The sequence below is a fragment of the Rattus norvegicus genome, chromosome 8, assembly GCF_021556685.1.
Source record: "Rattus norvegicus strain SHRSP/BbbUtx chromosome 8, alternate assembly SHRSP_T2T, whole genome shotgun sequence".
In the NCBI taxonomy this organism is placed as follows: Eukaryota; Metazoa; Chordata; class Mammalia; order Rodentia; family Muridae; genus Rattus; species Rattus norvegicus.
Window position 1 is genome coordinate 20505738 of NC_141541.1, and position 27450 is coordinate 20533187.

The 27450-nt window shown below is 38.8% G+C and overlaps 1 protein-coding gene and 1 pseudogene across 1 annotated transcript; one reads left to right on the plus strand and one right to left on the minus strand.

The window, feature by feature from the left end:
• Positions 1-3591: 3591 nt before the first annotated feature.
• Positions 3592-27128, minus strand: LOC134479967 (uncharacterized). The gene is made up of 5 exons (XM_087564242.1): positions 26876-27128; positions 14602-14705; positions 13566-13688; positions 4216-4333; positions 3592-3665 (listed from the first exon to the last, which is right to left on the minus strand). Exons 1-5 carry the CDS (start codon positions 27126-27128, stop codon positions 3592-3594), a joined length of 672 nt encoding a protein of 223 aa, XP_087420368.1.
• On the plus strand, positions 12383-13015 carry LOC134480120 (vitamin K epoxide reductase complex subunit 1-like protein 1; annotated as a pseudogene).
• Positions 27129-27450: the final 322 nt, after the last annotated feature.

The window sequence follows — 27450 nt, forward strand, 5'->3', positions numbered from 1 at the left end:
CAGTTAATCATCTCTAGAAACACTATCATTGACATTTTCAAAGTAAAACTCAATCTCCTAGGTGATTCTACAGTCAGGTCAACAGTGATGAGCAAGAATCAGTTTTTTTTAATCTGTCAAGCTGGCCACCAAGTGTGTCATTTTAAAATACAGCTGTCCATCTACTACCCCTGCTTAAGAGTTATTCTTTCTCAATGATGTAATGTTCATATAACACAAATTCAGAAGTTGTCAGCATCTTGACAGTTGTTCAAGCCTCGGTATAAAGTTTTCTTTGAAACTCAAAGCAACACTTAGCTGTACATCTTTGAGTATAATAATCTAACATTTAAATAAATGGAGGCGCAGAAATGAGAGAGGGATTGAAATAAAGCCAGTGTACCCTACAGGGACTCTGATCCTGTCATGCCTTACCTGGTCACTAAAGCTTTTGAAATCTTTGTGAAATCCATCTTGAAAGTTGCACTTGTTTAATTTGCACTAAGGCACATCCAGCATCAGATGTACACTGACAAGGTCTGTAAGCATCCTGTGGAATAAGCCAGGCCCTGTCACCCCTCCAACAGTGGCCTATGGGTATCTGGATATCTGAACAAAAAGAAAAGGAGAGGAAAACCTTTTCCTTTCCAGCTTTCAGAAAAGATGAGACCACAGCAGACACATCTTGAGGAGAAGAATTTCATACAAGTTTGGGATTTTGTACCCTGAAGTCCAAATGGACACTTTATGGACACTCCCATATTATCTTTGCATAGAATGCTTACTTCTCTTGGATTGTGCAATTCTTCTTAGATGCCATAATACTGTGTCCATAAATTTAAGCGCAGCTCTTTACTATTGAGACTGCACAACAGTTTCAAGCTTTCTGCTCTGCTTTTTGTTCCTAGTTCCTTTTTAAAGACCTCAATAAAAGCAGCCAGTAACTACCATTTTCTTTGCTAAATTATTTAACTCAACACTCTTTAACTCTCCTTCTCATGAACTTCAAGACACAGATAAAATGCAGACAAATTCTTTGTTGGAATGTGATGTGAATGGCCCAATTCTCAGCAGAGTCATTGTTTCGTTTGAAGCTCTAGGAGACCTTCTCTTTCCTTTGCGTACCCACTGGTACTCTGATCCCATAGCAAAGATACCTATTAACTTGTTTGCCAAATGTTGAGGTTTCTCTAATACATGAGCCCAAACTCTTCTAACATCCAGTTCAAAAAATTAAGAGGTGTGGGATTAAGATTATTTACAGTAAGGATCAAATAAATCTGATATCAAATTTTGCATTTATTATCTGATACAAAGCAAAGAACATTTAATCTGAATCATGATTCCAGAGTTTTTTCGGTGGTCATTTGGCCCCATGTATTCATACAAGACATATTATAGACAGAAGAGCATGTGGTTGAATAAGATATTTATATCTTGGAGGACCAAAAGGCAGAAAAGGGGAGAATGCCTGCATTCTGCTCACTTTTTCCTATCTCTTCTTGGTCTCAACACTAAGCGATCATGCTAACATCCACAGTTAATTCTGTATAAATAGATCTCAGACACAGCCAGAGGTATGTTCTGATTACTCAATTGCTTCTAACACTTTCAGGGTAGCAATGAAGATAAATAATCACATAATTGATTGAATAAAGGAGCTCTTTGCTTTCTGCTTATCTAATTGCAGTGCCCTTGAGTTAAAAGATTATGATTTGTGATTATATTATAGTATTTAAAATATCCATATTTCCCACCTTGGCATTAAGACTATATCCACTCTGTTTGGGTACTTTATTGTTATATAAATGGTAATTTCTTCAAATGTTCTACTACTTTGGTTTTGGTAGAAAAAACACAAATGATAAATTTCTTCCAAGTCCCGATATGGTAGATTATTTAGAAATAATTCATAACTCGAGGCTTCTAGTTTCTGAGTCATTATGTAAAGTTATTCACCACCTCTATACACTATGGCCACAAAATAAATGTTGACAAACAGAAAATTAGTAGGTTTTTCTAAGTCTTTCAGACAATTGAAGGTACAGAGAAAACAGTATCATCAGCATCTGGAGTGAGAATCATATATCCAAACACATAGCCATGATCTGGGCACCTAGTACAAAAGCCTATGTGCAGTTATAAACAATTGCTTTGTAATCAACAAGTGGCATTGAAAGTTAAGCATATAGAAGTATGAAGAGACATTTCTGAAACCCACAGTCAGAGGCAACGCTGCACAACTGCAGAGGATTTCATTCTAAAAAGCTGAGAAGATTCCTTCTAAGGGACAAAGAAGTCTTTTAAACATGGTGGGAATAGATGCAGGAGGCTGCCATGACTTATGCAGTCTTCTTCATTAAATCTCACTTTCCAGAGCAGTATTCCAGCTGAACAAGAAGATTACATGATCCTCTACCAAACTTTTATTTCACCGAGGCAGTGGAGGTCAGAAACAATGTTAATTCCTTCAAGAAAGTAGCTTGACCACAGAGAAAGAAGTGGGAGCAAGTTTGAAAGCAAGACTTTGTTAAGTTTAAACAGCATACCCTTAAATACTTACTATACTAAGTAAACAATATTTACATGGCTATGGAGATGCATTTCTGTTCAAAGCTTCCCACATCTCAAGAAGCTTCAGCTGTTATAGTAATATTAACACACAATAGCAACATGCTATAGCTGATCAAGGTAAATTGCATGTTATCATATAATGCACATACACACACACACAGACACATAAACACACACATATACAGAAATATACATAAAAAGAGATTAAAAAATTAGAAGACAACCCTGAAGCTGTGCAAAATGATAAAAAGAATCACAAAGCAAACCAACAACTGAACTATCAGAAAATTAGATTATCAATCTCATAAACCTGGCTAAAATAAGGTAATGGAAAAGCTAAAATAAGGTGTGTAAAATGAATACAATGGACAAATTAATATTTTATATTTAATTAAATTACCGTTCTGTTTTCAATCAGAAACAAGAACTGAGATGAAAGTATAAAATCAGGATTCACTAGCACTGTATTTCTCCTGTAAGAAATCTTAAATAGTACCTGCTCTCAAACATTTTATCCTTCATTACATGATTTAATTTGTATTTATGCAGAATAATACTCTGCCACAAATATAGGCAGCATTTTCCCTTTCTATGGACCCCATGAAAGAAGCCCAAGCTAACCCAATGACTTGTTTGTTATAAGTAGTGTATCAATGAACAGAATACAATAATGTAAATCTCTGTGCTATGCTGACTTGGATTTAAATGACTTTATAGTTAAGAAATGTTGGGAGTGATGCCCTTCAAACACTCCATTATTGCTGTTAATAGTATAGTTAGAGTTAAGTATGACTGGGTTCATGGAAAATCCCCAGCCAGCTGCAGAAGACTGTTACAAATCTGGTGGTCAGGATGCCCAGTGATATGACAAACTTGTGATCTTGCTGAGAAACCAGCATCCTGCTGACATCAGTTGACCACAAGAGTGCTGTATCCTTGGCTTGCATAAATGATTCCCACTTCCCCTCCTTCTGTTACCCCTGCTATGGTATAAATCCAGCCTTGGGAAAAAATAAAATTTTCGCCTTGATCAGACTCTTATTTTGGCGTCCTTTTTGGCGTCTCTTGTCCCACATGTTCTCCTAGGTGCTCCCCAAGTTCCACTGACTGCCCTGTGGGCCAATGCAAAGAAAGATATGGTTAGATCATATGAGGCTTCTGTGATTAGTTTCTTGAAGTCTCCATGTGCTTCCATAGCAGCTTCACTGGTTTGTGCTCCTACCAGCAGCATATCCATGGTTCTTACTTTCTCACTAACATATTGGGATTTTCTTTTCTTTTTCATTACTTTATTTATTTATTTATTTATTTATTTATTTATTTATCACAGCCCCCATCTCCTGCCAATTTCCAATTTCCATATGACCTCCCCCATATCCCCCATATTTGTGGGTATCACACCATCCTGGCACATCAAGTCACTGCAGGACTAGGCAATCCTCTCCCATTGAGGCCAGAAAAGGCAGTGCAGTTAGGGAAATGTGATCCACAGGCAGGCTACAGATTCAGGGACAGCCCCTGCTCCAGTTATTGGGGGGGACCCTCATGAAGACCAGGATGTACACATCTGCTACAAATGTGGAGGGGGTATGCCTAGGTCCATACTATGCTCACTCTTTGATTGTTGGTTTAGTTTCTGAGAGCCCTCAAAAGTTCAGGTACCTTGACTTTGTCGGTCTTCTTGTAGAGTCCCTATCCTCTTTGGTCCCTTTATCTTTCTCTGAATTCTTCCAAAACACTCCCCAAGCCCCATCTGAAGTTTGGCTGTCAGTCTCTCAATCTGTTTCCATTGAAAAGTGGAGTCTTTCAGAGGACAGTTATGCTAGGCTCCTGTTTTCAAGCATAAGCATTAAGAATGTCAGGGACTGAGGGTTGGGAATTTAGCTCAGTGGTAGAGCGCTTGCCTAGCAAGCTTGAGGCCCTGGGTTCGGTCCCCAGCTCCGAAAAAAAAAATGTCAGGGACTGGATCTTACCCATGGAATTGTGTTGCAGTAACCTCTCCAGCACAAGTAGGAATACAAGCTCATGCCTAGATTGGGCAGATTTACCACTACAGGGTACTATTCCCCTGGCTACTATGAGATCCCTTAAAACTTGTGGTTTCTTTAGGCCATGTGCTCCATCTTCCCTCCACCTCTTCCTTTCCGGGCAACCCCCTCCTCTCTTTCTCTCTCTCTCTCTCTCTCTCTCTCTCTCTCTCTCTCTCTCTCTCTCTCTCTTTCTCTCTCTCTCTCCCCCAACTCTTCTGCTTCATCTCCCCTTCTCCTCCCCAATCATGGGTTCCTGCCTTTATTTCACAAGTTAAAATGGAGAGAAGGTTCTGATGAAGTCACCTGAGTCCTGAGTATTTGATTAGGCAGCCTTTCTTGCAGAACTGGAATTAGCATCAAAATACAAACAGCTCCAGGGCAATCCACAACTGGTTCGGGATCAAGTTAGGCCAGTAACTGGCTGGACATCACCTTTGTCCTTGCACACCTTGTATTTTGGTGGAAGGTTTTTGTGGATAAGTTGCTGTCCTTTTCCTTTCACTGAATTCTGCCTGACTACTGGTGGTGGCCACTTCAAGCACCACATTCCCACTCCTAGGTGTTGCTATTCCCACAATTAGGTGTTACCACTACAGTCGCCCCCTATAGACTCCAAGGGGACTACTTTTTCCCCCATCTCAGGTCTCTAAGACTGAAAACAAGCCAGTTGCCCCTCAACTGAAGTTGGGAAAAGAAAATGTGGTTCTTTTACATTATGGAATACTACTCAGCTATTAAAAAATAAGGACATGATGAATACGCAAGGTAAATGGATGCAACTAGAAAATATCATCCTGAATGAGGTAACCCAGACCAAAAAGGATATGCATGGTATGTATTCACAGATAAGTGGATGTTACCCATAAAGTATAGGATAACCAAGCTAGAATCCACAGAACCAAAGAAACCAAATAGCAAGGAAAGCTTAGGGGAGGTTGCTTGAAATTTTCTCAGAAGGAAACATAAAATAGTTATAAGAGGTGGCTGAGAGGAGAAAACTGGTTGAGAGAAGGAATGAGGAGAAAAGTAGGGTAGAAGGGTTTAGGTGTAGAGAAAACAAGGAAGAGAGAGTGGAAATCAGACTTAGGCATGGGTAAGGTGGGATAAGGAAGGGTAAGGGACATCTGTAGGACATGGTGGGTTTTTAAATTGCTTGTTTTCTTCCACTTAACCATTCTAGCAGATGTGAGGTGAAACTTTTATGATTTTAATCTGCATTTATGTTAAGGCTAAGGATGTGGAGCACCTTCTCACATAGTTATTAGTTTTCCCCCCTCATTTTGAGCATTTTTAGTTCATTTGATACTTTTGATGGACAGGCTTAACTTGAGGTTTCATCATACATACACTTATGTACATGAAGGAAGACACTTCATACCCAGATCCTCATGTCTTAAAATGTTAACCAGTAAAGAAAATTTGTTCATAAAGAAATGGCTAATTTAATTCTGGGGTAAGAAAGATTGTTCTTTAACTTTCCTCAAGGTTGGAAACTAAGGAAACAGAACATAATACAAAACAAAGAAAACTGTGAAACACATGTTGAAGATACAACAGCACACTAAAGGAGTTCACTATGCAAAGAGAGAGAGAGAGAGAGAGAGACAGAGACAGAGACAGAGACAGAGACAGAGACAGAGACAGAGACAGAGACAATGATTTTCAGCTGGAAAATGAGATCACTTTGGATGATAAGCTAAAATCTAAAATAAATGAGTTTGTATTTACACAGAGAAATGGTAGAACCAAAGAGTAAACAAATGTGATAATCATGCTCATTAATCTGTTTAATCATTTCACAATATAATATACATACTTTGTACAATATAAGTGTATTTTTGTCAAATTACATCAATAAAGCCATAAAAGTAATGTATAATAACAACTTGCACAACAGAAAAATCCCAGATTATTTATTTCTGTATTATTCTTTCTTTTAAAGTTGTGTACCTTAAGAAATGTCCTTTTCTAGTAAATATCTGCTGAAATTCATAGTATGGAGGTAGGAGCAATGGTTGATTCTGATATGGAGATGCTGGATAAGCTAAGTTGCATTGATACCATTACTTCATGTGTGGGGTGTGTTACAATACTTATAGTTTCTTCTATATTTGAACCCCAAATTGAGAGCCCCATTTTACCATTAGAAAACATCAAAGAGAAGGTAGGCTAGAGAGACATTTTGTAAAATACCTGGTCCACATCAGGTCTCAAAGAAACCAAAGACAAGTCTCATTCAATACCTGTGGCTACTCCTAGCACTTTTCAGCCCATAGTTCCCTCTTCTAAATCTCTCTATCTCTGTGGCTGAAGTACCTAACCTTGCCCAAGTTCTCCTTCCCTATTTAAAATGAGCCGTCTTGTGACCCGTGACAGATGGATACAAAAAAATCACAACACATTTTTTATGAATTTTTTATGAATGATTTTGAGTTTAGAAAAAAGATAAAAGCTTTGGGTATATTTATATTACCAGTGTTAGTAATCTGTACTGAAATTCACATTGTAGAAACATCAATATCAGCTACCAAATACAACGACTTTATGAAATTTATAGGCAAATGGATGGAACTGGAAAATATCATCCAGAGTGAGGTAACCCAATCACAGAAAAACACACGTGGTATGCATGCACTCATTGATAAGTGGATATTAGCCCAAATGCTTGAATTACCCTAGATGCACAGAACACATGAAACTCAAGAAGGATGACCAAAATGCAAATGCTTCACTTCTTTAAATGGAGAACAAGAATACTCTTGGGAGGGAATAGGGGGGCTAAGTTTAGAACAGAGGCAGAAGGAACACCCATTCAGAGCCTGCCCCACATGTGACCCATACATATACAGCCACCAAACTAGATAAGATGGATGAAGCGAAGAAGTGCAAGCTGACAGGAACCGGATGTAGATCTTTCCTGAGAGACACAGCCAGAATACAGCAAATACATAGGCGAATGCCATCTTAAACCACTGAACTGAGAACGGCACCCCCGTTGAAGGAATCAGAGAAAGGACCAAAAGAGCTTGAAGGGGCTTGAGACCCCATATGAAAAACAATGCCAACCAACCAGAGCTTCCAGGGACTAAGCCACTACCCAAAGACTATACATGGACTGACCCTGGGCTCCAACCTCATAGATAGCAATTAATAGCCTAGTAAGAGCACCAGTGGAAGGGGAAGCCCTTGGCTCTGCCAAGACTGCACCTCCAGTAAACGTGATTGTTTGGGGGAGGGCGGTAATGGGGGGGAGGATGGAGAGGGGAACACCCATATAGAAGGGGAGGGGAAAAGGTTAGGGGGATGTTGGCCCTGAATCCGGGAAAGGGAACAACAATCAAAATGTAAATAAGAAATACCCAAGTTAATAAAGATGGGGAAAAAAAGAAATGTAAATAAGAAATACACGAGTTAATGAAGATGAAAAAAAAAAGAATTTGTAGAGACAATATTCAGTGGGTAGGCATGACCTCCACTTGAGGTATGGGGCCACCCAGCCATCTTAAAAATATTAACCTAGAATTGTTCCTGTCTAAAGGAAACACGGGGACAAACAGTGGAGCAGAGACTGAAGGAAAGGCTATACAGAAACTGCTCTACAAGAAGATTCATTTAATTTGCAGACACCAAACCCAGACACTATTTCTGATGCCAAGAAGTACTTGCGATAGGTGCCTGGCATAGCTGAATCCTGAGAGACTCTGCCAGCACCTGACCAATACAGAGGTGGATGCTAGCAGCCATCCATTTGATTGAGCATGCAGGCCACAATGGAAGAGTTAGGGGAAGGACTGAAGGAGATGAAGGGAATGCCAATCCTATAGGAAGATAACAATATCAACTAACTGGACATCCCAGAGCTCCCAGGAACTAAACCACCAACCAAAGACTACACACTGAGAGAACCATTGCTCCAGCTGTCTATGTGGCAGAGGATGCCTTATCTGGCATAAGTGGAAAGGCAGGCTCTTGTTCTTGTGGAGGCTCCTTGCTCCAGCATAGTGAGGCAGGAGTGGGTTTGTGGGTTGGGAAGCACACGTATAGAAAAAGGGTGGAAGGGAGATGGGTATTTGCAGAGGTGAAATCGAGAAGGGGAACAGCATAGGAAATGTAAATAAATAAAATAAATAACAAAAAAATTAAAAAAGAAAGAAAGAAACAAACAAACAAACAAAGAAACAAAGAAACAAAGAAAGAAAGAAAGAGCAGTAGACTCATGTCTTCAAGTCCTAGCAAAAGCTATGCCTTTGGGTGAAAAGCATGGATACTGTTTCCTCTAAACAGATGGTTGAATATATCGGATAGAGGTGTTTTCAGCACAATTAAATGAATTTTTAAATCTATCCTTAGAAGAGAACCTAAGGAAACTCAAACTGTTCAGCTTGTGACTATGAGAATAGTTTAACAATCACAGATTCAATTGATTTTAGTTACTCGCTTTAGGCTTAACCTTGAAAACACATACAGAAGTCTGAACAAAGTTTGTCACTAACTTAATTACATTTGTTGTTAGCCTGACTATGACCTCAGTTTTGAACACATTAGAGATTTTGTCCTTTATAGAATGACTGTGCATTGACCTGCATGTCTTAATTTTCTTGAATAGTTTACAAGTTAGTAGCTTTTTCTAAGATTAGAATTTTGGTCTTATTTCTGATATGTTTGAGCCTTAATGAATTGAATTGAAGATTTTCTTTTGCATTAAAATAAAAATTTTAAGCATGCATAGAGAAACTGGGAACTTGACTAACAATAAATCCAGTTCACATAGAAACTGGAACCTTACTTTTCAGATCCTGTCAAGTGTACCGATATAGAATATCACATTTTCTTGTATAATTTAGTTTATTCAAATAGCTAAAGCTTAACAGAGTTAGCAAAGGCAAAGAGGTTAGGTAAATATCCTCCTGTCCGTTAGTGCAAACTTGAGTAGACTTTAGCAATTTATAAACCTTATTTATTAAAACAAATGTTGTTCTTTATTTAAATTTTCTAAAAGCTTGTTTTTCAACACAGTTAGTGAAGACGTAAGTGATGAGACATACATCTCTAATCTGGTTTATGTTTACCTGAGTAGTCATTATAAAATTAGTAATTTATAAACATTAAACAAACATACTTCATCAAATATATGTTGTTTCTTACCTAAAGATTTTTTTCTTTACTCTTGGTGTTGATCAGTTTGCAAACACATAAGGAATAGATGTAAATCTCTAAGTCTGCTTTTTAAAGTCTGTATAAACTTAGGAATTTATCGTACAAAAAATCCATGTTAATTTAAAGTATTTTGGCAACCTGGTGTTCCCTCTTTGGTCTAAAAATGAAGATACAATGATAAGCAGAGGGCCAAGTAGCACTAAAGATGTTATTATTATTATTGGGTTAACTGTTTTGTACTATGTGATCATCTTAATGAAGGTTGTGGTGAAGTTTTATGGAATGTGCCCTTTTATTAACCTTAGTAAAGATGGCTACCAGCCACAGTTTGTTTACATGAAGATGAGGTCATCAGGCAAGATGGAGGCAAAGCACATGGTTTCCATTTAAAACCATCTATTTTCCTAAATAAGAGTTGAATCCAAGTTACATATACATTATATCCTACATATGAGTTGAATCACATATAAAGTAAGTTTTAGCAAATTAAGCTTATCTATGCACAGATTCTTATCTAGAAGCTTTTGTTGTAAGTTTTAAGATAAATTTTGTTACAGGTCTTTAACCATATCCAATGAACTTACAAATTCTGACATAGTTTATAGCATAATCTTAAGAGTTTTTTTTTTTTTTTGACAGCAGAAAAGATGTATAGATTAAAGGTTTTTTAAGAGTAGAAAGTAGAAAAATGTTAGGGATAAGACACGTTTGGAAGTATATAACAGTGAAAGTTTAGATATAAGAGGTTTGGGGACCTGGACTGGAGAGATGGCTCAGTGGCTAAGAACATTGACTGTTCTTCCAGAGATCCTGAGTTCAAATCCCAGCAACCACATGGTGGCTCACAACCATCTGTAACGAGATCTGATGTCCTCTTAAGACAGCTACAGTGTTCTTATCTATAAATAAATACATGATTTTGGGCTGGAGAGATGGCTCAGTGGTTAAGAGCACTGACTGCTCTTCCAGAGGTCCTGAGTTCAATTCCCAGCAACCACATGGTGGCTCACAACCATCTGTAATGGAATCTGATGCCTTCTTCTAGTGTGTTTGAAGACAGAGACAGTGTACTCACATACACAAAATAGATAAATAAATCTTTAAAAAAAAAAAAAGAGGTTTGGGGACCATTTGTGAAGTGGCAGTTGTTACCATATAATAAAATTTGAAAATCAATTGTGCCACATTTTGGCCATCAATTGAGCTATACAGAGGTCAAGTCAGTAGGATGGCAGAGTTTTGGTAAAATCTCTGAGTTCTAGGAGTAACAATGGGCAGGTCTCAAAACAAACTCTGCCAGAGGAAGAGTTCCTATAAGCTCCAAGACGGATCTGAGAGACAGAGATCAGGGTCATAGGTAGGAACTCTGCCCCAGGGAAGATTTCAATATTAATATTGTAGAGGGCTGACATGGCATAGAAATGCTACAGAGTATAGCTAGCAATTCATAGGAGGCAAGGAGCTGTGAGAGACAAAGGTCGCAGTGTAAAGGGGGAAAAGTAAGTGTTTTAGTAGAAAGGAGCTGGGGGCTCACAGAAGACCAGAAACATGGAGCAAAATCATGAGGTGACAGATGCTGTAGGAGAATGTACCAAGCTCCAGGAGTCAGAAAGACTGGGAGAGATATGATGAGTGCCCAGAAGGCAAGGCAGGCTCCAAGAGCCGGAGACACATTTCACATAGAGGAGGAGAGGTGAATATTTAGAGTAGTTAGAGAGAAGAATCAGCTCAAGAAGCAGATTCGATAATTTGTAATCAAATTTGGTGGGTGGAAGAGCAATCGAAAACAAATAATCTGTGCGTACTTTAGGAAGTCTCAGGGCAGCTGCTTAGCTGGGAGAGGCTGGGTACCTTGGAAGTAGGCTCATATCAACTTCTTAACCCACATGATATTGCTTTAAGATTGAAAAATATTAAACATTTGAATTTTTCCACCTGTAAGAAGCTTACATTTGGAGCTGTCTGTGCTTCGCAAAACACATTCTATTTCATACGTGTGTGACTTTACCCATATGTTAAATATATTAATATTTTAGGGGTACATTTTTCCACCTCTAAGACATATGATTTGGTGTTGATAATTTTGTAAAAAATGTTAAAAATCTAATCACAAATATCAAGTTTAAGTTTTATTTGAAACTTCCCTGCTGCCTTCCTGTGTAAGCACTAAGAATTGTGGTAGGAATTGAATTCTATCCTGTCTACAGCACTTCAGTTCCACATAGCACATGTGATGGAGGAGAGACCAGGAGACCAAAAAGACTGTCCAATATGAACTTATCTTGGTTGGCATATAAGAGTGGTTCTAAAAAATGTCCATGTTCTAAGCTGGCATAGTCTGTCCCAGAGAAACAACCTTAATTATTTCTTGTTTACAGACAGGTTTCAAGTCCCTGCTGAAATATGTCATTTGCACTGGAGTCTTCAAAATTTGTTAAAGTATATTTACTGCCTAGCATAATCAAACCTTTATTTAAGACTGGTTCCTTAGGATCACTACTTCAGCCATGGTTTAAAAGTGGCAGGGTCGGGCGGAGGCTGTGGCGGTGGCGGCAGAGGCAGCGGCGGGGGCTGGGTCGGGTCCGGACCGGAGGGCCGCGGCGTCTGAGGTGGAGGCGGAGGGAGGCGGCCGCTGCGGCCGCGGCGGAGCGGGAAAGATGGCGGCGCCAGTCCTGCTGAGAGTGTCGGTGCCGCGGTGGCCCGGGTGGCCCGGTATGCAGTGTGCGCCGCCCGGATCCTGCTCTCCATCTACGCCTACCACGTGGAGCCGAAGGAGAGGGACCCGGAGCACCCGGCCCTCTGCGACCTGGAGACCTGGGGCCCTGGGTGAAGTGCTCCGCCGCCCTGGCCTCCAGATGGGGTCGAGGATTTGGTCTTTTGGGTTCCATTTTTGGGAAAAGATGGTGTATTAAACCAGCCAAACAGTGTCTTTGGACTTATATTTTGTATACTACAGTTATTACTTGGCATGACAGCCAGCGCAGTTGCAGCTCTGGTCCTCATGACCTCCTCCATCGTGTCTGTGGTGGGATCTTTGTACCTGGCCTACATTCTGTACTTCGTGCTGAAGGAGTTTTGCATCATCTGTGTCACCTCATATCATCCTCACCAAGTCTCCTCCTCATCCTCCTCCTCATCGACTACAAACGACTGGTTTACTTGAATGAGGTCTGGGGAAGCGACAGCTGCAGCCTAAAAGACTGACAGCCAGGGATCTCCACCCAACTGTCTCCAACACTTCTTTCATTAAGTTTATTTTGCAAGTTTTTTTTTAATTCACAACAGACACTTTCCCTGAGAATCTTAAACTGATTTTTTTTTTAAATATTGTAAATTAAAAGGGGCCCTAATCGCTTCTCGGCCTTTTGGCTAAGATCAAGTGTAGAAGGAGCCCTAGCTATTTCCTCTGTCACTCTTCATTTTAAATCTGGATACAAATAAAGGATACACCCAGCCAATCAAAGACAAGCTTTACCTTTACCTTGAAGATGTCTCTGAGATAATAAAATGTAGCCCTAGCCCCCGGTCCTCAACCGTAAAGTGAGCAGCCATTGCTAGTAATTCTTTAATGTGTATAAATTCAATTTCAGGTATAACTATAACAAAATGTGATCATGAACATGAAAATATTTTAGAATAGATATTGTATTAAATATTGCCATGTTTACAATAGGTAATATGTTTTTAGCCGATGGATTTAAACCTGTAGATTCAATTAGAGTTCATTAGTGTGATATTTGTAAATAAAGGTAGAAACATTGGATCCACCCCTGCAGAACTCACTGTACAGTTTAGTTGAAGAGTAGCGAGGGACTGTCTGCTCACCGGGACTGATAAACAGTGGAGGGAGTAGATGCAGATAGAACATCTTGGGAAACGTGCTGACAGCCCTGGTGCAGTGTTGACAGAAGAAACAGGAGGGTGGTTGGTTCCCTTCCATCTCCTACTCTGAGAGGAAGAAACTAAGTCTGAACATCCAAGTCAAGCTTGACTAGTCAAAACTGGATGGATCCGGACTTTACAGGATGTCAGGTGACTAGACCTTTTAATTCCAAGGTTCTCAGGACACTTGACCGTAGGAAGTGGATGTAGTCTTTGGAGAAAAACCGAAACCACTATGGCCTTTCTGGGCAAAGCCTCTTATAGAGTAGCTGAGCTCAGTACAGGTGTGTTCCCTCGCTTCCGGTGCCAGTGAGCTCAGCAGTATTAGACTAAAACAGACACAAGTCAAATGCTCTGAGGTCAGTCCAGAGTGTTTCCCCTTGTCCTTTCTTCTTGCACTAAGGATTGTCAGTAAGTGTTTCAGAATCACATACTGAATTTGTAAACCTTAGGGCTGTTGTGAGGAACCGTTTGCTGACTCAGAAGAAACACAACACGTAGAAAGATCTGGAAGAGAAATGTGGAAACTTTGTCCCACTTCGGTAGCCACACAGAAGCAGTGAGAAGAAACCCAGAGGTGATCTGAATAAACCCTGGTGGCATAGCGACTGTGTTTCTCTGGTTAGCATCTTAAAGGAGATGTTAAAAGTGCCTTCTGTCTTAAATCTCAAACCAAATTATTCTGTGTGTTGAACTGGGGCAGAAGTATCCCTCCTTTCCTTCCTTACGGCGAAGCAGAGCACTTACATTCTACCAGAAGGGTCTGTGCGGCCATTGTATTCCTCGGTTTGAAAAGTGGCAGTGTTTTTGTTTATGATTTGGTTAATATGTTAAAAATAGGAAACTAGACAGCAAATTCTGAGACCGCATTTGTGGGGCGGTTTAAGACCTTCAGTCGTCACTGATGTACCATAGGATTTCTGGCTGGGACAGGTATAAAATAGGAATTGTAAAGCCCTCTTACTTAGGAGGTTCTGACCAGTGTCTTAAAAGGCAGCTCAATTCCGATTTCATCAAAGGTGTTTCCCCATGAATGTGAACATTTCCGTGACTGTCTTACTGTGTACGCATTGTTGTTGTCATCTGAAGTAGTTAAAGGACATCTAGAAAGTACTGAATGATATTTATGGTAAACCAAGTCCTCTTTGGAGAACTGTACAGTGAGGTCATTCATAGCCCTGTGTCCAGGTCTTCCAAGGCAGTGGAATGGCTAATAGCTGACTTCTGCTACTTACATATCAAGGCTCTGCTAGACATGTCCCTTGGGTCCCAATCCCAAATGACCTGTTCTGCCTTTTGTCACTCAGCAGAGTGGCTTTAAAGCTTGTCTTGACATTACAGGTATCTCCAACCCTTACTCAAAATGTGCGAGGGTTCCATCCACCAAACCCTTCGAGGTTTCCCTTTGCTTTCCTAAAGGATTACCACCATCATTGTTTGTTTGTTTGTTTGTTTGTTTGTTTGCTACATTCCTGTGACTTAATAGAATGAATACCCCTTTCTCACTGAGAGTTAACAGGTGCTGTTGCAAAAACAGCATTTGCCCACCAGTGTGCTCTTGCTTGCCTGTGGTCCTGTCACTTGGGATTTAGATGCAGGAGGATCAGGAATTCAAGGTCATCCTTGACTACAAAGCAAAATAGAGACCAGCATTAGCTACAGGAGACCCTATCTTTTTTATTTATTTATTTATTTATTTATTTATTTATTTATTTATTTATTTTTATTTTTTGCTAAAATATATGTTCTCTGTAAGCGAGCCTGTTGTGTTTTATTTGGTAGTTTTGCCCTGAGGGAATTCAGGCTTCTCTCTGTACCTTCTATTAAACTTAGTGGAGTGGGGGAGTAAACACTGTGTTATAAAACTGCTAATATTGTTCTGACCGTTTCAGATTGAGTATTTAAACACTGAAGAAGCAGGGTTTGGCCGGACCTGGTGACACACACTTGGCTGGCGGCCCAGCACTTGGGGAGCAGAGGCAGGAGGATCTCTGAGTTCTAGGCTGCCCTGTTCTAGATAGCTCCAGGACAGCCAGGGTTATATAGTGAAACCCTAGCTCAAAAAGCTACCCACAGAATAATAATAAACACTGCTAGTTGGCTTACAGGAAATACAGAGGGGCAGACTAGGGGGAAAATGACTCTTACAGTAATTCTGTGCTTCATGGGTTTGAAGTGATCCTAACAAAGGAAGCCTCTCATTTCGTAGCGACAATATTTGAGGGAGTAAGAGAAGTTCTGGCTAGGTGTGCTCCAGGGCCTGTGCTTGACTTGTGGGATTTCCCTTCGTCCTTTTCCACAGCTAGTTTCTGTCAGGGAGGGTAACTTCTGGTACAACTCAGGTTTAACTGGTTGCACTAGCTGTGTGCCAAGAATTATTTTTGTTCCATCTATGTAGCCTCTCCACCTCTTCTGTTGTGGCTTTTGTTTTGTTTTGTTTTTAAAGAGACACATGATCTTTCTCTGTAGCCTAGGCTATCCTAGAACACACTACATAGCCCAGGCTGGCTTCAAACTTGACATTCCTCCTGCTTTAGCCTCCCAAGTGCTAGGATGAGTGGTTCAAATTCATTATACATAAGGAATGGTGAAAAGCATTGACTTTTCTCATGTAAAGAGACAAGTTTTAGGGCCCAGGGAGGTGACTTAGCAGTTAGGAGCACTTGTCACTCTTGCAGAGGACCCAGGTTTGGCTCCAACCACCCACATGTCTGTTTAACAACCTTTGTTTGCAACTCCAGTTCCTGGGGACCTGACACCCTCTCCTGGCCCCTGAGGGCACTGCATGCATATGGTGTGTAGACATACATGCAGGCAAAACACCCATGTATGTAGGAAAGTATTTCGTTTGGTACAAAAGATCCTTGTACCTGTGAGGTAAGATACAGGACAATAAAATTAATATTGTTGCTTTTTTGTTTTCTTTTATTTATAATTATATTCAAAAGACCAAAAGTGTAGCCAGGCATGGAAACACATGCCTGTAATCCAAGTACTTGAGGAGTACAGGCAGGAAGACCAGAAGTTCAAGAGCAGTCTGGGCTATTTTGAGACTTTGTCTCTAGAAAAGACAAAGTTCAAACCACAGAGACTGCTCAGCAGTTCCTTGCTAGGTCCCAGCTGGTACCACCAGTTGATTCTGATGGGCACTGGCAAGTGTGATGGGTGACCTGACCTTCAGAGTCAGAAAAATGTCAGCAGGTTCCCAGGAACCTGTCTGGGGCTGTGAACCTCACCCACTCCTGTTTCCTTCCAGTGTACATCCGTCAGTACACCCGCCCCTCTCCACCTTTTAGCATTTTCCTCAGTACATTCATGAATCCTAATTTTGTAAGAATGCTGAGTCAAAAGAGCAGAGTAGGATTCCAGGCAATATGACCAAACACACCCTCCCCCTTTTAAACTAACTGGCCCAGGAGAGGTGTTATGAGGCTGTATTGAGCATGGCCTAGATAGTAGGTGTATATGACCTGTGAAGTATGTTCCATCTAAAATATTACTCCTGCTTCAAAACCTCCTGAGTAAACATTCGCATAAAAAGGAGTTCACTGGGAAGATTCCCTCTTTAATATAGATAGAAATAGTCTTCATCAGAGATTTAGGATACCATTTTGCTAACTGGTAAATAAAAACAGATGTAAATATGTAAGAATGTTTATTTGTTGCACATAACTTTTTTGGTATAAAATAAATGTAGACATTACCTGTGGGGGAAAAAGAGTGGAAGGGTCATGTATAGTAGTTAAAATTTGTTGGATTAAAGACTTCATAATGTAACTGACTTATGTGGGCAGGACAAGGAGAGTTGGATAGTTTATATGGTTGTTAAATCACTGTAGCTACCTTGCTTGGATAGTAGGGTTCCTTGAGGATGTGAGAGAACTGGAGGGAGTAATGTAAAAATGCTCCTCATGAACAATAAATCTGTAACATTGGTGTGAGAAAAACAATTTGTGGAAGTAACAGCAGAAAAATGAAAAATACAGAGAATATGTTGCAGGGCTGGAAGTTACTTAGCTCAGACGGCAAGTGAGGTTGAACACTTAGAGTACTTTATAAAAAAAATCCTTCATACCATATGAAAATCATTTTCACATCAGCTACACTGAGGGCTTATAAAACATTACATTGGCTTGCCTGTGGGGACAAACTCAACTGGAATAATGTGGAGGTTTCACTCTAGATTCCATTCTCATCTATGAAGATAGCAATTTTCCCTATATGTTGCTATGGATACTGACATTGGATTATCAAGTTGATCTACTTTCTGATATATTTTGGTATCTGTTTGCTAGTGGTTTCGATTCACTATAAAAATATAGCATTTCAGACACTTTTTTATAGCTATTGTCTTCCCTTATTAAATTCTGTTAACCTACTAGAGGCTATGTATAGATGTAATCTCTACTAACCAGAATGTAAAAGCTAAGTATCTGATTTGTAAACTAAGCCCATGTAGTTTCCATAAAAAGTAATCTAAAAATTACTGTCTATACTAATATTAACTTTTGGTTTAAATTTTTTTATAAAGCAAAACTATTTCTCTTTTCCCTAGTGGTAGAAAAAAAAGTTCTTCTAAATGTTCTGTCGGGTGAAACACACACACACACACAAACACAGAGACAGAGAGAGACAGAGAGAGAGAGAGAGAGAGAGAGAGAGAGAGAGAGAGAGAGAGGAAAAGAGCAAAGAGCTCTCAATATATGAGGAATTAAATCCTATTATAATCCTTCACACAGTGTCTTCCCTTCTCCAAGACCTCCAAATATGTGAAAAGAAAACTCAACAGATCCTGTTTAGCTGCATGCAGCCCAAACTATAAAATTCTGAATCTTCTGTATCTCTTCTTATTTTTTTAAATTACCCAGTCTTAAAATTAGTCCTAAATATTAATTTTCTTTCATGGAATTTGCCCAATTTCAAATAGACTTGTTTCTCCTGGGCCATAGGAATAAGTAGAATATATTAAATAACTGCTTTATAAGAAAGTAAGTATCCTTTTATGGCATGATTGTGCAGATATCAAATGAAAGTCACACAAGGAGTCATAATGAACTCCTCAATATCATGTTCTGGAAATGCAGAGAAATGGGAAAGTGTATTGCGTGAAGGAATTAATACTGTAGAAAATTCTGAGAAGAAAGTATTAGAGAGCCTGGGATGTAAGAGGACGTTGCTCTGAATGAGAGGATGCTATACAACGCTCGGGAAACCCAGCACCAGCCACAACTCTCCTGAAGGAACAGAGAAACCAAATCAGTGTAGTTGTCTGGGTTTGTTTAATAGAATGCAAATACATCCTACCCAGGACAGGCATACGGTATTTAAAAGCCTAGAGAAGTGATACGGTTCATGGTTCCGATAAGGAAGCACTAACAACCAACTCTTCGGAAGAGGTAGGTGCTCAGCAGTCTGTCCTGCAAGAATAAAAACAAGGAGTTTTGATCATCGATCCAAAAGTGGTAGAATCGAATGACTAAATAGTTACTACTATCATAAGACAGAAGATGGAGCTGTGTTTAACTAGAAAGAAAAAAAAATTACGGGCTGGAGAGATGGCTCAGTGGTTAAGAGCACCAGCTGGTCTTCCAGAGGTCCTGAGTTCAATTCCCAGCAATCACATCGTGGCTCATAATCATCTGTAATAAATTCTGAGGACCTCTTCTGACATGAAGAGACACATGAAGATAAAGCATTCATATACATAATTGAATAAATAAATTTTTTAAAAAGAAAATTTAGATCTTTTGCCAGAAATGGATGTAAATGGAGAACACCAAATAGAGTGAAAAAGTCAGGTTCAAATGATAAACAGTGCACACTTTCTCTCATTCAATTATCTTCTTAGATATCTTCTCCTCTCTCTCCCTCTTTCTCTTCTCCTCCCCCACCTCTTCTTTTCTCCTTCCTCCCTTTCCTCTTCTTCTCTCTCTTCCCCCTTCCTCCTCCTTCCTCCCTTCTACTTCTACAACTACTATAATAAAACATCCCCTTGCTTTCTGTTCTCCAAAAATTTTTTCTTCTATATTCTCTATTCTATATTTTATTTCTTCATTTCGGTCACTTCAGTTTCCAATGTTTTGAGTTTAAGAAGGCATCTGGCACTCTGTGTGCTTAGCTGTTGTTTGGTTTTCCTTCCTGAAGTCCATGAGATCTGTGCAGGAAATGCATACTTCAGGAAATCTGCAAATGTCTGCTGAAGAGATTCATGTACCATATATAAAACAAAAGTAGAAAAATAGATTAAAAATGAAGAAATAAGATAAGTTACATTTCTAAAGGATGGCAAATTAAGATGTGCACAGAAGTTATTATAGCATGAGCATTTGCTTCTTTGGAGAAAACTCTGACATTTAAGTTTGGATATGTTGAATGATGGGAGGCAGTAAGGTTTCATATTTTTAGACAGCAGTAAAGATAGGCTTGGAAATGCACACACCCAACCATGGCTTTCAGGAAGTATTTAACAGAAACAAACATATCTAATGAAAAAATATGTGGCCGTTAACCTTGAATCATTACTAATTAAAATATAATTGTAATGAATTACAATGCTAGATTTTAGAAACATTAAACATTTGGTACAATGTAAATAAAATCACCAAGCATAACATCATGTATTATATAATGTGTACTTTTTGTGTATGTGTGTATATTGATTTTCAAGAATGTTTACTAAAGGTGATAGTAACAAGTAGTATAGTCAACTGTGTTTGTGCCATAGGTATATATAGTATAGTACAAAATCTTATCCCCTTCTGTAATAAAAAGTCTGTTCCCAGTCAAACTGCAACATTTGCAAGTCTGAGGTAGATAGCTATTAAGTGTGTGTAGCTTCTTTGTTGTGTTGATGGTGATAATATTGCTAATTTTTTATTTATTTACATTTCAAATGTTGCCTCCTTTCTGGTCCCTCCTCCAAGAGTTCTTCACCCCACTGCATCCACCTTTTTGCCTCTGAGAGCATGCTCCCCATTCCCACCCCTCTCACCCACCCACTCCCAACTCCCACATCTTCCTTCCCTAGGGCATCAATTCTCTACAGAATTAGGCACATCCTCTCCCACTGAGGCCAGACAAAGCAGTCCTCTGCTATATATGTGCCTGGCACCATGGACCAGAGCATGCATGCTCTTTTGTTAGTGGCTTAGTCTCTCGGAGATCACAAGGGTCCAGGTTATTTGACACTTTTGGTCTTCCTATGGGGTTGCCATCCTCTTCAGCTCCTTCAATACTTCCCTTAAATCTTCTTTGGGGGATTCCAACCTCAGTCCACTGGCCCACTGTAAGTATCTTCATATGTCTCAGTCAGTTGCTTGTAGGGACCCTCAGAGTGCAGCTAGGCTCCTGTCTGCAAGCACAACATTTCATCTGTCATAATGTCCCGGTTTGGTGTCTGCCCATGTAATAGATTCCATGTCGGATCAGTCATTAGATTGCCTTCCCTTCAACTTCTGCTCTATTTTTTCACTGCATTTCTTTTAGAAAGGAACAAATATGGGTCAAATTTTTTGAGGTAGTTTGGTTCCCATCCCTCTACTGGGAAACCTGTACCTTCAGGATATATGTCCCCACTCTTGGGCATTTCAGCTAAGGTTATCCCCATTAATTCCTAGGAGCCTCTCACATTCCAGGTCTCTGGAACTTTCTAAAGGTTCATCCTATCCCCACTCCAAATGCTTATTTCATTCTCCTAGTCCTCTGGGCATCTCTCCTGTCTCTCCCATCTATATCTGATCCTGTCCCCTCCTCCCTCCTGTCTCCTACTCAGATCTCTCCCTCCTGCTGCCTCCTGTGAAGATTTTGTTACCCCTTCTAAGGGGGATTAAAGCATACTCAGTAATGCCTTCCTCCTTTTTAAACTTCTTATGGTCTATGGGTTGTAGCATGAGTATTTTGTACTTTTTGGGGGGACTAATATCCACTTATCAGTGAGTATATACTATATATGTCTTTTGGGTCTGGGTTACTTCACTCAGGATCATAATTTCTAGTTCCATCCATTTACCTGCAATAATCATGATATCTTAGCTGAAAAGTATTCCATTGTGTAAATGAATCATATTTTTCTGTATCCATTCTTTGGTTGAGGGATATCTGGGGTGTGTGGCTTTAACAACAAGCCTGAAACCTTTTTACAAAGCATCTGGGAGCATACTGAAATACAGGGGTAAGTGTCTCCTTTCTTTTCAGCACTGGGGGACTCTAGGGTTTTATTTTCATTTCTAAGAACTACTTGATGTCTACTATGTAAACATCAAGATAAATTCAGGGAAGGATAAAGTATTTCAATTTTGAATTCAATTAGTTGTTTTCCAGAAAATTTCACTAAAATAATTATAAATAAGTACAGTTCCCTGAACTGAATACTTTTTATTTAGATTTGTAGTCAGTACTAAAGCATATCAATGGTCATGAGTATGCACTTATGTTAACAAAGATTATCATGGGAAAAGTAAAACAGTGGACATACTTGTGAGCACAGCAAGATGAAAGAACTATGAAAAGGAGAAGTAAGCTATAGTTATTTGGCCTTAAGCAGCCCAAGGTACTTCTTTTCTATAGATTCTTAGTTCAAATGAGAATTATCACATTCATGGTCACTGCCTGAGAAGTCTGTTAATATAGCTAGATATTATATGTTCTAGAGATGGAAAAACTCAGTAAGTAGTAAATCTTACCTAGGCATGGAGGGTCATGCTTATCATCTCAGCTCTAGAAAGACTGAAGGAGAATTTTTACTAATAGTTCAATGCCAGCTGGAGCTACTTAGTGACATGAAACCCCCATATCAAAACCAAACAAAATCTATTACTACTGGAGAAAGATAGACATGATGGTATCTTAAAAATCAAATTTAGTCATTTGTCACCATTCAGTTACTCACTTTAAGCAATCTGATAGTCGCACTTAGATAAGTGAGGATCTAGAATTCAGGGCAAGCTTTTTATAGGATTTTGAGTCTCAAGTTGTGTGTTAATTAGAATCTTCGCTAGAGCTGGAAGTCAGGTCAACAAAGCTTAAAAATTTCACGAGCATTGAAATACTGAATCAACTCATTTCTGGAAATAAATCAGCTTAGAATTGTGAAGGGTTTAAGTAGTTATAATTATTCTAGAAAATCTGTAGATAGTTGGGGAAATTAATAACCCCAGTGGTCTGTATACACTTTTCAGGGTATTTTTTAAAATTATCTCCATCTTTTTTAAAAAATTCCTTCTTTTGAGATTATAATTTAAGTACATCATAACTTCCCTACATTTTATTCCTAGTTTGGTTAATCTTTTGTACTTTTCTTTTGTTTCTTTATATTATACTTTAATTACAATATATCTCCCTTCCTTTTCCTCCTGCCAAATCCTCCTATACATCCATCCCTACTCTCCTTCAAGTTCCTGGTACTTTCTTTAATAATTAATGGGTTATAATACAAAAAATATTGAACTAAGTATGTTACAAACTTCATAGTAAGAAAGGTGAATTGGAAAACCATTCTCTTAATTGTGTATTTCTGTGTCTTATAAAGAAGTCTTTACGACCTTTTCCAATAGGGTGATCTAAAACAACAGCTAGTCTACCACTATAGTACATGGCCAGGTACTCTTTCTTAGATTGGTAAAACTCCTTTGTTGTTTTATACTGCTCCCATATTGGGTTTTTCGTTCTGTATTCAGCAAAATTATTGATTTCAAGAGATGAAGTGTCCTATGGGGAAAAGAACCAAAATGCTAGCATGCCAGGAGAATCTACAGACGTTGCTCTGGGCCCTTGCTTTCCCACAGCAGCTGTTTTTTTGTGTGTGTGTGTGGAGTGTTTTCTTCCCTCTGTCTAACAGCAGATATCCTCTCTCTAGGGCTATCTCTTCCTTAATGCTTTCATTATTTCTAGGAGGAATTCTTTGCAGTGTCATAATGTGCTGAGTCTATAGAGTGCAAACTTTACCAAGCTAGAGAAGCACCTTGTCATTATATCTTCTCCTAATGTACCTATCACTTCCTCCTGCAAGTATGCTAGGAGACATGTCCTTTCTGACTTGGCAGATTATGTCCACAGATACCTCTCTGTATTTGGTGACATTCATATAAATGTTAATATATATGTCCATATACATTCCAAAACATTCTACCACTTGAAGTTTAAAACTTGTTGTTCTGAGTCTTTGTAATTTTCAGAGTGAGATTAATTTCACGATTGAGTAAATGAAAAAGGAATAGAAGGAAGGAGTTGTTTAGAAATTAATGATTTAAATCTTGACCAAATAAATGCTTAACAATCTTTTTCACTGCAAGGGTAATCCTTTGCATACCAATATTAGTTACAGAATTCATGTTTTCAGAGCATATACAGCAGGCTTAACATTTAGAAACAGCATATGTTGTTTTCATCGTATTAAGTTGATGGTTAATAATTACCATCAACTAAACCGTATTACACATATTAAAATTCATTCCCCCACAGACATCATTTTCTGAACTTATACTGGCTCCAGACAGTCTGGAACTGATTCAATTCTTTGGTCCATGGAAGAATTAAGAAACATTTATAACAGAAATCATAAAAACAAACTCAAATCATTCCACCTGGAGTCCATTTGTAAAGAAACATATGGCCAGTGTGGTTCGATGCTATCAGGAAGCTTCTGAAAACATTATACCACCATGACAACCTGCCTGATTATTAACAGAAATTGGTACTCACAGGGAGCAGCTACATTTCTGAAAGTTTTTCTTCCTTGGCTCTTAAAAATAAAAAGGCAGTTAATGTTAGAGAATTGGATGCCTCAAATATAATTTAGATTAGGTACTAAACAATGTAAATAATGTCATTAGTGCACAAACAGAATGTTGACATATGTAGTTCATAGTTTTATAAAGTATAGAGGAGTCATTTGTAAGAGTAGAATGAAAATGTGTTCATGCATTTATCAATGATGACGATCTGATCATTAATAGTTTTAAAGAACACAGAACACACTCCAATTAATTAAACAAAGACTTTCTAGAAATTAATATAAATTTTAGATAAATACCACAGAAATGCACAAGTATATGGAAATTAGGGAAACAGATTTTGTTTGAGATACCTAAATGTTATTTGACCTTGAGAGGTTTATAACACTTAGGCAAATAGAGAAGGTAGACTTTGGAGATAGAACTCAAATTCACAGCTTTCCACTGATTGTTTGAGTGAAATAGCACTTTTACATAGTCCGCCTAATATATTTTTATTTCCTAATGAAAACTATGAAGTGTTTATCAACCTGTTGCAATATGTCTAGAGTCTACCAGGTACTTGGGAAGTGAACATTGAACATATTATTGGTCTGCAGCTAGGGGAGTTTATAAACGACATTGATACTCCAATACTGACCTTGCATGAGTCACATATGATAAGCATCTACAGGTAGAGGAACGAGCACAGCCTGTTCCTTATTTAGGAATTTTGAAAGTGGCTTCTCAAGCTACTCATAAATGAGAGGGGAGTTTTGCGAAATAGCAGCAATGAAAAAGGTATCAGTTACTTCCCTGCTTACTTCTGCACTCATGACCCACAGAGTCTTATGGTGTGACTAAAAATAGATAGGATAAAGACAAAATAGGCTACATAATAAAATAATGAATTCACAGTATTGCTATTCTATTGTATATTGAAGGCTAGCCTTAGACCAAGTACCATGCTAAGGGCTATAAAACATATTTGTTCTTTTGAATTTTTTTTTTTTTGGTTCTTTTTTTCGGAGCTGGGGACAGAACCCAGGGCCTTGCGCTTCCTAGGCAAGCTAAATCCCCAACCCCTCTTTTGAATTTTTAGCATAAGCCTGAATGTTGTTATTTACTGTTGTAATCCACATGCTTATTAGTTCTTCCATGCTACCTGTTTTGTTTATGAGAACTCAATATTTCAACTGGCTTTGGAGCTGGCGTCGGTTCTCATGGACTATTTCCAAAAGTCTGTAGTATACCTCAGACTGTGAGAGTAGCCAGCATAAGTAAATGTTAACCTCAAGTCCTGCAGGACCTCCTGGACAACAGTTGGTGTCCAACCAATGTGACATGATATAGCATCCCATTTAATATAATATATAGGACAGAATATTCATTAAAACATTGTTGCATGTTTTGTTCATACTGATATAGAAAGAAATTAAGTTAATTTCTGACTTGCCAACAAAAATGAACATAATGGTTAATGTAGAATATTAGGTTATTAGATTAATGGAAATTAGAATATTATGCAAGTACACCTCTTCTCACATCTGTGAGAGATATTCCAGGTTGATAAATTGAGGTAGAAAGATGCATATTGAAGGTGGTTGTCAAATCCTATTGTATAAGGTTTTTGGATTTTGTAAAAAGAATAAAGCAAGCTGAATGGAGCATTTATCTCTTTCTACCTTCTGACTACAGATACAGTGTAACCAGACATGTAACTTTCTTATCACCAAGTCCCCATCCAATGATGGTCAATAACCCCAAATTATGGATCAAAATAAACCCTTCTTCTTTATTTGCTTTTGTCACCGCAATAAGACAAGTGACTAATAAAAATAGTGCTTCCTAGAAGAACTGGAAAGGCTGAGGTTTACTTTCATCTAAATTAAATAGTTTATTACGCAGAAAGTAATTCAATTACAGAAGATCAGGGGTTTGGTGGAGGTATCAAAATATCAACAGTACTTTTAGTCTTAAAAGATTCTGTGAGGATTAACACTGTTAGGTGGTACAGGTAGAAATTGAGGACATTCAAGGCAAGTTTTTACAATTTGACTTGCACATTCTCTAGAAATACCAAATAGATTGTATGGCTAATCGTTCCTGTGTAAAGCCCATAATCTGCCTGATATGCAAATCTGCTGTGGCATTGCCCTCAATAAGGGGTCTAGGCAAACTTGTATGAACTATTTAATGTACTTTAAAGTTAAGAAACAGTACATCCTCTTTTTCCCATTCCCCTCCTCCTGCTTCTATGAGGATGCTCCCACTCCCACCCACCCACTCCAACACTGGGAAAACGAGCTTTCACAGGTCCAAGGTCTTTTCTTCCTATTGATACTCAACAATGCCATCCTCTTCTAAATATGTGGCTGAAGACATGGTTCCCCCATTGCGTATTTACTGTTTGGTGGGTTAGTCCCTGAGAGCTCTGGTTGGTTGATATTATTGTTCTTCCTATGGGATTGCAAAACCCCTCAACTCCTCCAGTCTTTTCTCTAACTCTTCCATTGGGCTTTCCTTGTTCTTTCCAATGGTTAACAGTAATCATCCTAATCTGTGTCAGTAGGGCTCTGCCAGAGCCTCTCAGGAGACATCCATATCTGGCTCCACTAAGCAAGCACTTCTTGGCGTCAGCAAGAGTAACTGAGTTTGGTGGCTGCATATAGGATGTAACCCGAGATGGGGCAGCCTCTGGATGACCTTTTCTTCTGCCCCTGTTCCACTCATTGTCCCTGTATTTCCTCCTGTGAGTATTTTGTTCTCCTTCTAAGTGGGAATGAAGCATCCACATTTTGGTCTTCCTTCTTTCTTGAGCTTCATATGATCTGTGAATTTTTTTAGGGTATTCCAAGCTTTTGGGATACTATCTACTTATTGTGAGTGCATACCATGTATGTTCTTTTGTGGCTTGGTTACCTCACTCAAAATGACATTTTCTAGTTCCCTCTATTTGCCTATGAATTTCATGAAGTCATTATTTTTAATAGCTGAATAGTTCTTCATTGTGTAGATGTGCTACATTTTCTGTATCCATTCCTCTGTTGAAGGGCATCTGGGTTCTTTCCAGCTTCTGGCTATTATAACTAAGGCTGCTATGAACATGTGTCCTTATT